This window comes from Hyla sarda, chromosome 6 (genome assembly GCF_029499605.1).
Source record: "Hyla sarda isolate aHylSar1 chromosome 6, aHylSar1.hap1, whole genome shotgun sequence".
NCBI classification, from domain to species: Eukaryota; Metazoa; Chordata; class Amphibia; order Anura; family Hylidae; genus Hyla; species Hyla sarda.
This window is the reverse complement of record NC_079194.1, coordinates 258,687,475-258,701,093: the sequence shown is the minus strand read 5'-3', so window position 1 is coordinate 258,701,093 and position 13,619 is coordinate 258,687,475. Positions and strand designations below refer to the sequence as shown.

Below are 13,619 nucleotides of genomic sequence, written 5' to 3'. Positions count from 1 at the left end.
GACCCAAGTTCATTGATTTTATTACCTAGACTGCGGGCATTTGTAGACAGGACTCAGAGCCTGTAATTTCTTAACCTCTGTGCTACTGACATGTTCTGGCATTGTTTCGGGGGCAATTGTACTCATGGATTTTCACTCTTTTGCCGCCGCGCCCCCCCCCCCCCCCCCCCTTCCTAGTTTAAATACTCCTTAGCAAAGTCTTGGAATTGTTCACTGAGTACATTCGTTCCTTCAAGAGAAAGATGCAAACCATATTTTTTGTACAGTTCCTTTCTATTCCAAGTAGAGCTATCATGAGACACAAAGCCAAATCCTTGCTCTTGACACCATTTACTAAGCCATAAGTTGAACTCATTAATGCATCTCTACCTATCATTCTGAACGTTATTCACAGGCAGAACTTCAGAAAATGAAACCGTGTATACAAAATCCTGTACAGTAACCCCCCGACATGCGATGGCCCCGACATATGATCAAATCAACATACGATGGCCTCTCAGATGCCATTGCATGTCGATGTCAGCATCGACATACGATGCTTTTATATGTCGGGGCCATCGCATTAACTGCTATTCGACAGCGCAAAATGCTTAAGCTGCTGTTGGATAGCAGTTTAAGCATCCCGGACAGGTTCACTTACCTATCCCCGCTGCTCCGGGTCCACTTCGCGATCCTCCGGCGTCTTCTGCATCTTCCACGGGGTCCGGGCCTCGCTTTCCGGCGTCGTTATTACATCACTGCGCACGCCGTGCCTGCGCAGCAACGCAATAACTTCACCAGAAAGCAAGGCCTGGACACCGGAGAAGATGCGGAAGAAGCCGGAGGATCCCGAAGAAGACACCAGAGCAGCGGGACAGCATCGGGAGTCCCTGGGACAGAATCGGGAGCGGTGAGGATGCGGTCCGGAGCGGCGGGGACAGGTAAGTATTAAATGCACTTTTTACATTACACAAATCCCTCAACATACGATGGATTCGACAAACGATGGGACGTTTGGAACGAATTACCATCGTATGTTGAGGGACCACTGTACATCATTACCAGGTGTGATAAACGATTCCTTCACCTCTGAAACTTCATTGAAAGCCAGGTCATTTGTCCCTAGATGGACAAGAACATCCACGTCCCTTTCTTGCTTTGCTTGCTTAACAATATTAAGAATACGTCTTTATCTTTTCTAGCAGTAGCACCCGGGAGACATCTCACAAAACCATTTTCCTTAAGCTCCACACTTCACCCAGCAACAGCTGCTTCCTTTCAGATTTTACTTTATCTTTGTTGTCCTTGGCTGCAGTCTTGCATACATTAGACATAGGAGTCGATAATTCCTCACCTTCTGTGAGTCCCTGAATATAAAAAATAGGGGTCTGTCTATTAGATTACTTAATTCCTTTAGAACACCGGGGGTGAATGCCATCCGGACCTGTCGATTTGTCTATTTTGATTTTTTGTGGGTGGCACTGTACTTCTTCCTGGGTTAGACAGGTGACCTGTACTGGGGAGTTTACCTTATCTCGCTGCATTTCACCTGGCATTTCATTTTCCTCGGTGACTACATCGGAGAAGAATTTGTTTAATATATTTGCTTTAGGCGGTAGATGGTCTGGGGGGAGCTCAGACGCCAGCCATGGACCGTATCACGCCACTTGGCGCTTCATCGGCCCGCAGTGTGCAGCCTGACGAAGTGCCAAGTGGCGTGATACGGTTCGTGGCTGGTGTCTGAGCCCCCCCAGACCATCTACCGCCTCCCTGCCAAGATATGACTACATGTCGGTGACAGCCTGCCAGCTTGGGATGATTGACCGGGTGAGTGCTCAGTTACCTAACTTTGTGTCTTGACATTTACTGGAATCACTTTGTTCTGCGTGAGCACTTCCCAAGGTCCCGGTTCATAAATCATCATGTCCTAGTAATCTCCACAGGCAAGCAAGGGAAGTCAGATATAACAGTGCCAATTTCAATCTATTTTGGTGCGGTACTATGTTAAGTTGTAAAGCATTCAGAAAGTCTTCAACATAACAAAATATGAAAAAGTGAAAGAGGCTGAAATAAAGTAAAAATCGTTTGTAAGGTTTAAAAAAGGGAATAGTCCATCAAGTTAAACCTAAAACCCTACTGATTCAGAGGCAAATGACCCACATAAGGCTGATGCCAATTTCCCCATGACAGAGGTAAAATTCCTTCCTGACTCCAGTATGGCAATAAGAATAAATCCCTGGATCAACATTCTATCTCCATAAATCTAGTATTCATAATCTGTAACATCATATTTTTCCAGAAAAACATCCAGGCCCCCCTTGAACTTGTCTATAGAGTCAGACCTCAACATCATGTGGCAGAGAGCTCCATAGTCTCACTGCTCTTACAGTAAACAATCTATCTGTGATGGGGAAACCTTCTTGTGCTAAAATAAAACTTCACCCCCCCCATAAATCTGCACTCAATAACGCATCATCATCATGGGAAATTTTAGTTTTTCCACCTTCATAGACATAAGTATTTAGATCCTCTGCTGTAACTGGTAAATTCAGCAGCAGGGACAGAGAGACTGGTCAGGGTTGAGGGAAAGCTGAATGGAGGAAAATAGAGATTCTTGTCCCAGAGTGTTCTGGACCTCAGACTGGGCCGAAGGTTTACCTTCCAACAAAACAATGACCCTAATCGCTTAAACAAGATAACACAGGAGTGGCTTAAGGTCCAGCCAGAGCCCTAACTTGAACGACATCTGTAGAGAGACCTGAAAATGCTTTTTCTTGGTGAAAATTTCCAGCCATTTATTCAAAGGATTTTATGTGAATTTAATAGAAAATAAGTCAGGTTGTGAAACTACACACCTTTTTTGGGTTTGTAGGAAATCTGGCGCAGACACAATTTGTGTCGAACTTCACTACAATTTGGCGCACAAACTGACAAATTTATTTATTTAATTGGGCAATAAGATTACAATTTACATAGTTGTTGTATTACTTTAAAACTAAAATTCTAACTTTTATTAACAAAATAAGTATGCTTAAAATCGCCCTGTTCTGACCCCTATAACATTAACAATTGTCTATGGGGCTGTTTAAAGGTGTACTGCAGCGAAAAGTCACTTATCCCCTATCCACAGCATAGGGGATAAGTGTCTGATCACGGGTGGGTCTGACCACTGGGAAACCCCCACCTCCTGCTCGGGCCCCGCCTCTCTGAAAGGAGCGCGTGCTGGGGATGGCATGCACTCTATTTCTATGGGAGCATCGGAGATGACCGAGCACAGCACTATTGTCTCTTTGGTGCTCCCATAGAGAATGGAGTGCAGCACGCGCTCCTTTTAGAGAGCTGAGGCCCATGAAGGAGATCGCGAGGGGTCCCAGTGGTCGGACCTTCCACAATCAGACACTTATCCCCTATCCTGTGGATAACTTTTTGGTCTCTTTGTTAAAGAGGTATTCCAGTAAAGAACAATTGTTTTCATATCAACTGGCACCAGAAACAAACAGATTTGTAAATGACTTCTATTAAAAAAATCTTAATCCTTCCAGTACTTATCAGCTGCTGAAGTTGATTTCTTTTCTGTCTGACAACAGTGCTCTCTGCTGACACCTCTGTCTGTCTGTCTCAGGAACTGTCCAGAGTAGGAGCAAATCCCCATAGCAAACCTGCTCTGGACAGTTCCTGAGACAGAGGTGTCAGCAGAGAGCACTGTTGTCAGACAGAAAAGAAAAAGTCCACTTCAGCAGCTGATAAGTACTGGGAGGATTAAGATTTTTTAACAGACGTAATTTACAAATCTGTTTAACTTTCTGGAGCCAGTTAAAATGAAATTTTTTTTTGACTGGAATACCCCTTAAAAAAAAAAAATTCTGATATATGATGTGGCGGAAAATCAGCAAGTCTGACATTTTACTTTAATCATTTATGCTGCTCTACATACGGGACCATTAATGTCACACGTGTGAATAAGTCAGACAATTTCACATGCGGCAATACCAAATATGTTACATTTTTTAATGATAAAAGAGGTGGTTTGAATCATTATTAGGGTAGAGGCTTTTTTTAGGGTTGTTATTTAATTTACCCGTTTTAAAGTCCCCATAGTCCCCTATTATAAACGATCATCAATCCTTATACTGTTCAATGCTATGCAATTGCTTAGCATTGCTCAGATAGATTGGTGCTCTGCTAGTAGCCTTTATTAGCAGATTGGTCCATGGTCAGTACAGAGGTCTTCAGAAGGAGACAGGACAGGTGACAGGCACCGCTTCGGTCACAGAACCCTTCAAGTGCAGTGAATGCTGATAGCAGCAGTCACTCACCCGTAATGAAGTGTAGCTTATGTGTTCGCCTCAGACTGCCTGCACAATAAGCCACAAATGTACTTTGCTGTGTGCCAAGGCCCAGGTGGCCAGAATACTCCTTTAAGGGCTACATAATCTCATATGATGTGCTGTCTCTAGGATCATTGTCTAAAAAATACACACTATTGCTCCATTTTTTTTTTTGTACTTTCATTCAATGCTATGATCATTTATGAAATCGTATAAGAAAAGAGACAGCGCTTGGCACAGCTGAAAATTCAAGCCAATAGACAAATGGACTGCTGGACACTCCAAACAAATTGTCAGTACAAGGTGCGCCATTTCAAGAATGCAAGTCCTTCAATAATCCAGCGTATAGAAATGTAAGAATGGCACTCACCCATCTGCCAAAAAAACAGTGGCATTTATTGTGCAGAAGCATGCATACACATAAGCAGCATCATGGGAGAGAGACGCCGAACAAAGGTAGGCGATAGCTATTTCACACGCCTGACGTGAGGCGTGCAAAATAGCTATCACCTACCTTTGTTCGGCGTCCCTCTCCCATGATGCCACTTCCATGATGTTGCTTATGTGTATGCATGCTTCTGCACAATAAATGCCACAGTTTTTTCGTCAGATGGGTGAGTGCCATTCTTACATTTCTATACGCTGGATCATTTATGCAATGTTGCATATTTCAACCAGACCAGAATTTATACACCTGTTAATATAGGAAGCTTAACTTTCCATGCTGTTATTTTGCAAGCATTTTCATAAAAATCTAACATTCTCTATAGGAATAATAAAAATGTCTTACCATTGGCAGATCTTTTAACTGATGCTTTCCATCTCCAGGCCCAACATGAACCAAATGATTAAAATTCTTTGGGTTAGAGATTAGTTTCGATCTCATCTGAGGATCTTTCAGCATCACCCTTTGGATGAAATTACAAAAAAAAAAAAAGTTACAAACGATAAAAATATATTAGGAGGGTGAGAGACTTATAAGAGGAACAATTACAACCAAAACTTCTTGATATGCCCTCCCATTCCCAGGATGTGTGGGATTAAAGATTGTCTGACAATTTAGGGTATCAGATGGCTGTGAACTTAAAGGGGAACTCCACTGAATGGTTTTCTCTCTTCAATATGCCTAGGCTGCACCTGCCGCCGCTCCTCAGGTGTACAGATATCTCTCCCATTCTTCAACATCAGACTGCACTGAGCTTATCACCAGCTACAGTGATGTCCCACCTCAACCAGCGATATGTTTGAGTGTGATGTAACAGGCCCGGGCAACAGGAAGAAGGCTGGGCCCAGGTCCGTTACATGACAATGCTGCTCAGTGTATGGTGGGAAATTGCTGCAGCCAGCGATAAGCTTAGTGCAGTTTGATGTGTCTGGCCCAGAATGCGGGAGAAGATCGAGGACAAAGAACGGGAGAGCAATATCTGCAGTTCTGCATATCGGGGGAACGGAGGAAGGAGAGTTAAAATTTGTTGGTATTTTTGTTTTTGCAGCTCAGGCATAATGGAAAGATAAAACTATTCAGTGGAGTATCCCTTTACATTCAATAATGGGGGTGAGTATCAGGTTGATGGGTGTGATTATAGAAACATAGAATGTGTCGGCAGATAAGAACCATTTGGCCCATCTAGTCTGCCCAATAATCTGAACACTATGAATTGTCCCTGGCCCTATCTTCTATAAAGAATAGGCTTATGCTTATCCCATGCATATTTAAACTCCTTCACTGTATTTGCAGCTACCACTTCTGCAGGAAGGTTATTCCATGCATCCACTACTCTCTCAGTAAAATAATACTTCCTGATAGTCAGGGGAGTGTATAAAGGCATATATGCCCCTAAATGTAATAGATTTACATCCCCCTGACTGTATAATTCCACACATAATCTGATAATCACACACATTATTACAAAAATTCATTCCTTGAATTGTCAAAATATAAAACCACGGTCTCTCTTTAACGACGCCGGACGTAAATGTACGTCCTGGTGAGCTGGTACTTAACGCACCAGGACGTTCATTTACATCCAATACATAACTGCAAGCAGCGGAGCGATACTCGTGTCATGCGTGGCAGGTCCCGGCTGCTGATAGCAGCCAGGGACCTGACGGTAATGTCGGACATCCGCGATCGCGCGGATTTCCACCATTAACCCCTCAGATGCCGTGATCAATACAGATCACGGCATCTGCAGCATTGCGGACACTAAAATGGATGATCGGATCGCCCGCAGCGCTGCCGCGGCGATCCGCTCATCCAGCATGGCAGACGGAAGTCCCCTCAACTGCCTCCGCTGCCTTCCAGGGGTCTTCTGCTCTGGTCTGCGATGGAGCAGACCAGAGCAGAAGATGACCGATAATACTGATCAGTGCTATGTCCTAAGCATTGCACTGAACAGTATTAGCAATCGAATGATCGCTATAAATAGTCCCCTATGGGGACTATTAAGGTGTAAAAATTTTAGTAAAAAAAAAATAAAGTAAAAAAATAATTGAAAAACCCCCTCCCCCAATAAAAACGTAAATTGTCCCATTTTCCCAATTTCACCCCCAAAAAGTGTAAATTTTTTTCTTATATACATATTTGGTATCGCCCTGTGCGTAAATATCCCAACTATTAAAATAAAATGTTAATGATACCGTACGGTGAACGGCGTGAACGTAAAAAAAAAAGTCCAAAATAGCTACTTTTTATAACATTTTATTCCCAAAATTTTTTATAAAAAATGTATTAAAAGTTTTATATAAGCAAATATGGTATCAATAAAAAGTACAGATCACGGCACAAAAAATGAGCCCACATGCCGCCGCTTATACGGAAAAATGAAAAAGTTATAGGTCTTCAAAATAGGGGGATTTTAAATGTACTAATTTGGTTAACCCCTTAAGGACCATGCCCATTTAACTTAAGGACCAGGCCAATTTTTTTTTTGCGTTTTTGTTTTTCCTCCTCGCCTTCTAAAATCTATAACTCTTATATTTCCATTTACAAGCTCATATAGGCGTGACCTATTGTACTTTGTAATGAAACCTCTCATTTTACCATAAAATGTACAGCGAACTCAAAAAGATATTTTTTTAGGAAGGAAATTTAAATGAAAACCACAAATTTGCACATTTTGAAGAGTTTAGTTTTCAAACTGTACACTTTACGGTAGAAATGACGTATTCTTTATTCTGTGGGTCAATACGATTGAAATGATACCCATGGCTAGACACTTTTATATTTTTGTACCGCTTAAAAAAATAAATAAAAAATCTAACTTTTTGAACAAAATCAGTAATCTAAAATTGCCCTATTTGACCACCTATAACTTTTTCATTTTTCTGCATATAGGGCAGTATTAGGGCAAAATTTTTGCGCCATCATCTGTACTTTTTATCGATACCACATTTGTATATATAAAACTTTTAGATAATTTTTTATAAAAAAATTTTGGAATAAAATGTGACAGCATTTTTGGATTTTTATTTTTTACGTTTACGCCGTTTTTTTTTTACACCTTTTATGTCCCCATAGGGGACTATCTATAGCAATCATTTGATTGCTAATACTGTTCAGTGCTATGCATAGGACATAGCACTGATCAGTATTATCGATCATCTGCTCTGCTCTATCTCCGGCCGGTGGCAGGTGAGGGGACCTCCGTCCGCCATTACAGATGATCGGATCGCCGCGGCATTACAATCCTCTATTTTAACATGCGCATTGCCTCAGATGCCGTGATCTGTACTGATCACGGCATCTGAGGGGTTAATGGCGGACATCTGCATGATCGCGGATGTCGGCCATTAACGGCGGGTCCCCGGCTGCTGATAGCAGCTGGAACTTGCCGTGTATGACGCGAGCACCGCTCCGATGCTTGCGGTCATACACAGGACTTAAATGTATGTCCTGGTGCGCGAAGTACCGCCAAGCCAGGACGTACATTTACGTCCATGGTCGATAAGGGGTTAAACAGTTTGCAATTTTTTATAAGCGCAACAGTAATAGAAAAGTATGTTATCATGGGTATCATTTTAATCGTATTGCCCCAAAAAATAAAGAACACGTAATTTTTACCGTAAATTGTACGGTGTGAAAACGAAACCTTCCAAAATTAGCAAAATTGCGGTTTTCTTTTTAATTTCCCCACACAAAAATAGTATTTCTTTGTTTGCGCCATACATTTTATGGTAAAGTGAGCGATGGCATTACAACGGACAACTGGTCGCGCAAAAAACAAGCCCTCATACTGGTCTGTGGATGAAAATATAAAAAAGAGTTATGATTTTTTTTTTTTAAGGTGAGGAGTCCTTAAAGGGGTACTCTGCCTCTAGACATCTTATCCCCTATCCAAAGGATAGGGGATAAGATGTCAGATCGCTGCGGTCCCGCTGCTGGGGAGCCCTGGGATCGCCGCTGCGGCACTGCGCTATCATTGCTGCACAGCGCGAGTTCGCTCTGCACGTAATGACGGGCAATACAGGGGCCGGAGCATAGTTAAATCACAGATCCGGCCCTCGTGACTTCACGGCCCGCCCCCCTCAATAAAAGTCTATGGGAGGGGGTGTGGCGGTCGTCACGCACCCTGCCATAGACTTGCCTTAAGAGGACGGGCCGTGAGGTCACGATGGGTGAAGCCATGACGTCACGCTGCTCCGTCCCCTGTATCGCCCGTCATTACGCACAGAGCAAACTCGCTCTGTGCAGCAATGATAGCGCAGTGCCGCAGCGGCGATCCCGGGGCTCCCCAGCAGTGGAACCCCGGCGATCTGACATCTTATCCCCTATCCTTTGGATAGGGGATAAGATGTCCAGGGGCAGAGTACCCCTTTAAGGCCCAAATGGGCTGAGCCCTTAAGGGGTTAAAGGGAATCTGTCAACAGCATCACCTGCACTAACCTGTTTATACATTGATGCTTATTGTAATGCAGTGATTCAGTAATTTCTGTTAGCCAGCTTTATAAGAAGCACTGAATTTGGAGTACTGTGTGTAAAATCAGATCAACGACCTTCATTGAATCAAGTGACATTTCTTACAAAATACTTACTAAGTCTGCTATTTTACCTTCTCTGCTGTTGCCGCTCTTCATCTGAAATTCTGAAGGAGAAATGTCTCTTGCTTTTGGTTTTAAGGAGCTGTCTGCGGCTGTTGTCTGAGGTCTCAGGAACTTCAAACTCATCTTCATCTGTTGGGAATTGGCAAATAGTTTGGAACACCAACATGGCTAAAAAAATTCTTTAGGGCATGAGCAATTTTTGTCTGTAGATGTTAATACTAACCAGCCAATTTATTACGTAGATATATCAGGCGGACTTTCTCAGTTCCAAATACACAAAGAGATCCTTCATAATTCAAAGGCCGAACCTGTTAAAAAAAAAAAAAAAAAAGTTCTCAATTTTATTTATATATTTTTAATCAGATACATTTTTTACTAAACAGTTTTTACCAACTGTAGCATTACAATAATCAAGAGGGCATAAAGCCCAGCCTTCTAGGTGTACAAAGCAGAGGAGCCTGCTTAGCAAGAAATAATATGCTTATTATAGTGTCACTGCATTTTAGTCATCAAAACCAACAACATACAGTTGTAAAGTCAGGCAAGTAAATAAAATTTGGCTCAGACAGAAAGCTGACATACATTTAGGCTCAGACGTAAAAAAAAAAAAAAAAAACAACAAGGCAGGCAATAAAATCTCAGAGAATCACTCGGCTACCGCTCCTGCGGTTCATACATAATCCTATCGGTCACAGACAAATCTCTGTTCAGAGTCAATTGGGGACATGCTAGACCAGGATTATTTAGCCAATATATCGGTCATCTGATTATGTAACACATATACCAATTAATCATCTGATTATGTAACACATATACCAATTAGTCATCTGATTATGTAACACATATACCAATCAGTCCAAATGGCGCATCGACCACTGCACAAAGCGGCAGACATGGCAAAGCCTGGAGATTGCCAAATACAGTGCTCTGGCTCATCCATAGAGATGTATTGAGGGGTCGTGACAGCGGCCGGTTCGTGTGGTGGTCACACACACCCCCTTCCTGCAGACTGCCGTGGCCCTGTATGCAAGATCGTGTGGAGTCCCAGCGATCGGGCCCCCACGATCTCACTCTAGGATAGGAGATACGTTTTTATATGCCGGAATACTCCTTTAACATCTTTGTTTTATAGCTATCATATGGAAGAGACATCAAGCTTTCCAAGCAATCCTTCACAGTATATGAGTGTAATTGGAAAGGCCATTTACCAGACCCTGGGGAAGGAGTTTTGCCAAGCAATGGACAGTTTAAATAACCTAATACAAATAGTTAAAGTGAATAGAACGCCTCACCTGTACAGATACAAGATTTGTTCTATGATATGTTCTCTTTATTATGTTGGTCAATACGATTAAAACGGTTTAAAAAAAATAATATCTACTAACTTATTTTGTTAAAAATGTATGTTTAAAATTGTCCTTTTCCAACCCCCTATAACTTTCTAATTTTTATTTATACATAATACAGGGCTGTATGAGGGCTTATCTTTTTCGTATGTGTGACTTTTTGGTAACGTTCTAACTTTCCATTGCATTTTTTCTGAGATGTGACCGCCCCCCCAAAAAAAAAAAAAAAAAAAAAAATAATGAAAATTTGGACTTTTGGTATTTAATTTATATTTATGTTTACCCACTTCAATGTACAGGATCTTTAACATTATATTTATATTTTATTAGTTCGGACATTTCTGGGGTTTTTTTAAATATTTTTTTTATTAGTATAATTGGAAAAAAGGGATGATTAAATTTTTATTGGGGATGGGGCTCATTCATCCTTTTAAAAAACGTATTACTCTACAATCTATTGACTGCTGTAACTGTTCAGTGCTATGCATATCAATGATTAGGCAGGCCATAGAAGACGATCGCCAGAGTCCGCCATGGAACAGGTGAGCGGAGCTTCGACCGCCAACTCGATTCATCAAACCATCACAATCACATTGTGGATGGTCTGATGAGTCCCCTCCAAGCCCCGCACATACTTTAGATGCCATGATCAGAACTGAGCCAGTATCAATATTATCAGCAGACGGCTTGTTGGGTTTAGGAGACACCGTGATTATTGAACCCGGTGTGACGTACATGTATGTCGCTATGCCTCTAACGGTTAGGGACGGGTTCACTATTGAACGTAAAATATCAACCAAAGCTAGTGACTTGACCGATGTTTGGCTAAGATCAATTCCCTGAATCCCAATAGTGCTCCTTCTCTTCTGAGCATTGTCATTCGCCCGCAGAGCACTTTACATCCACATATGAGGTATTTCCATACTGAGAAGAAATGGGGCTAAAAATTTGGGGGGGCTTTTTTTCCCTTATTTTCCCTTGTGAAAATAAAAAATGTAGGGTAACACCAGCATTTTAGTGAAAAAAACTCTTCTTCATTTTCACATCCAACTTTAACGAAAATTCGTCAAACACCTGTGGGGTGTTAAGGTTCTCTATACCACTTGTTACTTTCCATGAGGGGTGTTTCCAAAATGGGGTCACATGTGGGTATTTATTGTTTTGCGCTTATGTCAGAACCACCGTAAAATCAGCCACCCCGCAAATCACCAATTTAAACCTCAAATGTATATGTGTGCTCTCACTTCGGAGCCATGTTGTGCGCCCGCAGAGCACTGTGTGTCCACATATGGGGTATTTACAAGTTGTGTTACAAATTTTGGGGGTCTTTTTTCCCTTTTACCACTTGTGAAAATTTAAATTATGGGGCAACACAAAAATTTTTTTTACACTAACATGCTGGTGTAGAACCCAACTTTACCTTTTCATAAGGGGTAAAAGGAAAAAAAAAGCCCCCCAAAATTTGTAACAATTTCTCCCGAGTACGGAAATACCCCATATGTGGCACTAAACTGTAGACTTGAAATACCACAGGGCTCTGAAGTGAGAGAGCGCCATGCGCAATTGAGGCCTAAACTGGGGATTTTCAGACGCCACCAAAATACCCTACAGCAGTGTTTCCCAAACAGGGTGTCTCCAGCTGTTGAAAAACAACAACTCCAAGTATTGCCGGACAGCCACTGACTGTCAAGGCATGCTGGGAGTTTTGCAACAGCTGGAGGCTATGTTTTGGAAACAGTGCCATACAAGATGTGTAAGACTGTGTAAGGGTGTGTAAATGTAGTGTTTTACTTTTCATTTTATGTAGTGTAGTGTTTTTAGGGTACTATCACATGGGCGGGGGGTGATTTTCTCGCTGAGTTTGAGCTGCGGTGGAAAATTTGTCGCATCTCAAACTTGCAGCAGAAAACACCCGCCTGTGTGAATGTACCCTGTACATTCTGAGGGGGGGGGGGGGGGGGGGCTGGGGGGGGGGGTAGGGGGCAAACCTTCAGCTGTTGCATAACTACAACTCCCAGCATGCACTGACAGACCACACATGCTGAGGGTTGTAGTTATGCTGGGAGTTGTATTTTTGCAACAGCTGGAGGCACACTGGTTGCAAAACACTGAGTTAGTACACAAACTCTGTTTCACAACCAGTATGCCTTCAGCTGCATTGCATTGACAGCCAAAGGGCATGCTGAGAGTTGTAGTTTTTCAACAACTGGAGGAACACTGCTACAACTCCCAGCATGCCCTTTGGCTGTCCGTGCATGCTGGGAGTTGTAGTTATGCAACAGCTGGATGCACACTTTTTCATAGAAAAAAAAAGTGCCTCCAGCATGCACAGACTACCAAAGGGCATGCTGGGAGTTGTAGTTGGAACTCCAGCTGTTGCAAAACTACGACTCCCAGCATACCCTTTGGCTGTGCATGCTGAGAGTTGTTGCTAAGCAACAGCAGGAGGTGAACAGGCCTCACCTCCTGCTGTATCCTGCCATCTGCACTGCCGTAGCTGCTCCTGTCCGCCGCCGCCGCTCCTGAGGGGACCCCTGCCGGCCCCAATCGCTGCCCAGCAGGGTAATGATTGGTCGGTCGTTCCGACCGATCAATCACGTGATTGTGAGGTGGCACCCGTGCCACCTCACTCCTGCTGGGTAAGGGTGAATGGGGCTGTCTCTGACTTTTTTCTGGGTCACCTGAGACCAGGAATCGCCAAAAGTCGCCGGTCTGAATTGACATGGGTCTCATTTTTTAAGAGCACTGGGTAGAGCATGAAGAGAATGCCCAATGACCTACATAGTAACACCGTTCATAAGGTTGAAAAAAAGACCAGAGTCCATAAAGTTCAACCTATATCCCTATTGAGTTGATCCAGAGAAAGACAAAACAATCCTTCCCGACTCCAAATATGGCAGTCAGAATAAATCCCTGGATCAAC

General features: G+C 42.7%; 1 protein-coding gene across 1 annotated transcript in view; it reads right to left on the bottom strand.

Annotated features, from left to right (window-relative positions):
* Positions 1-13,619, bottom strand: part of CDC42BPG (CDC42 binding protein kinase gamma) — a 241,734-nt gene that overhangs the window by 16,987 nt on the left and 211,128 nt on the right. The window contains exons 32-34 of the mRNA XM_056527077.1: positions 9,574-9,658; positions 9,359-9,479; positions 5,098-5,215 (exon numbers count right to left, since the gene is read on the bottom strand). Coding sequence (XP_056383052.1) covers positions 5,098-5,215; positions 9,359-9,479; positions 9,574-9,658 — 324 coding nt within the window. The remainder of the gene's footprint in view (positions 1-5,097; positions 5,216-9,358; positions 9,480-9,573; positions 9,659-13,619) is intronic.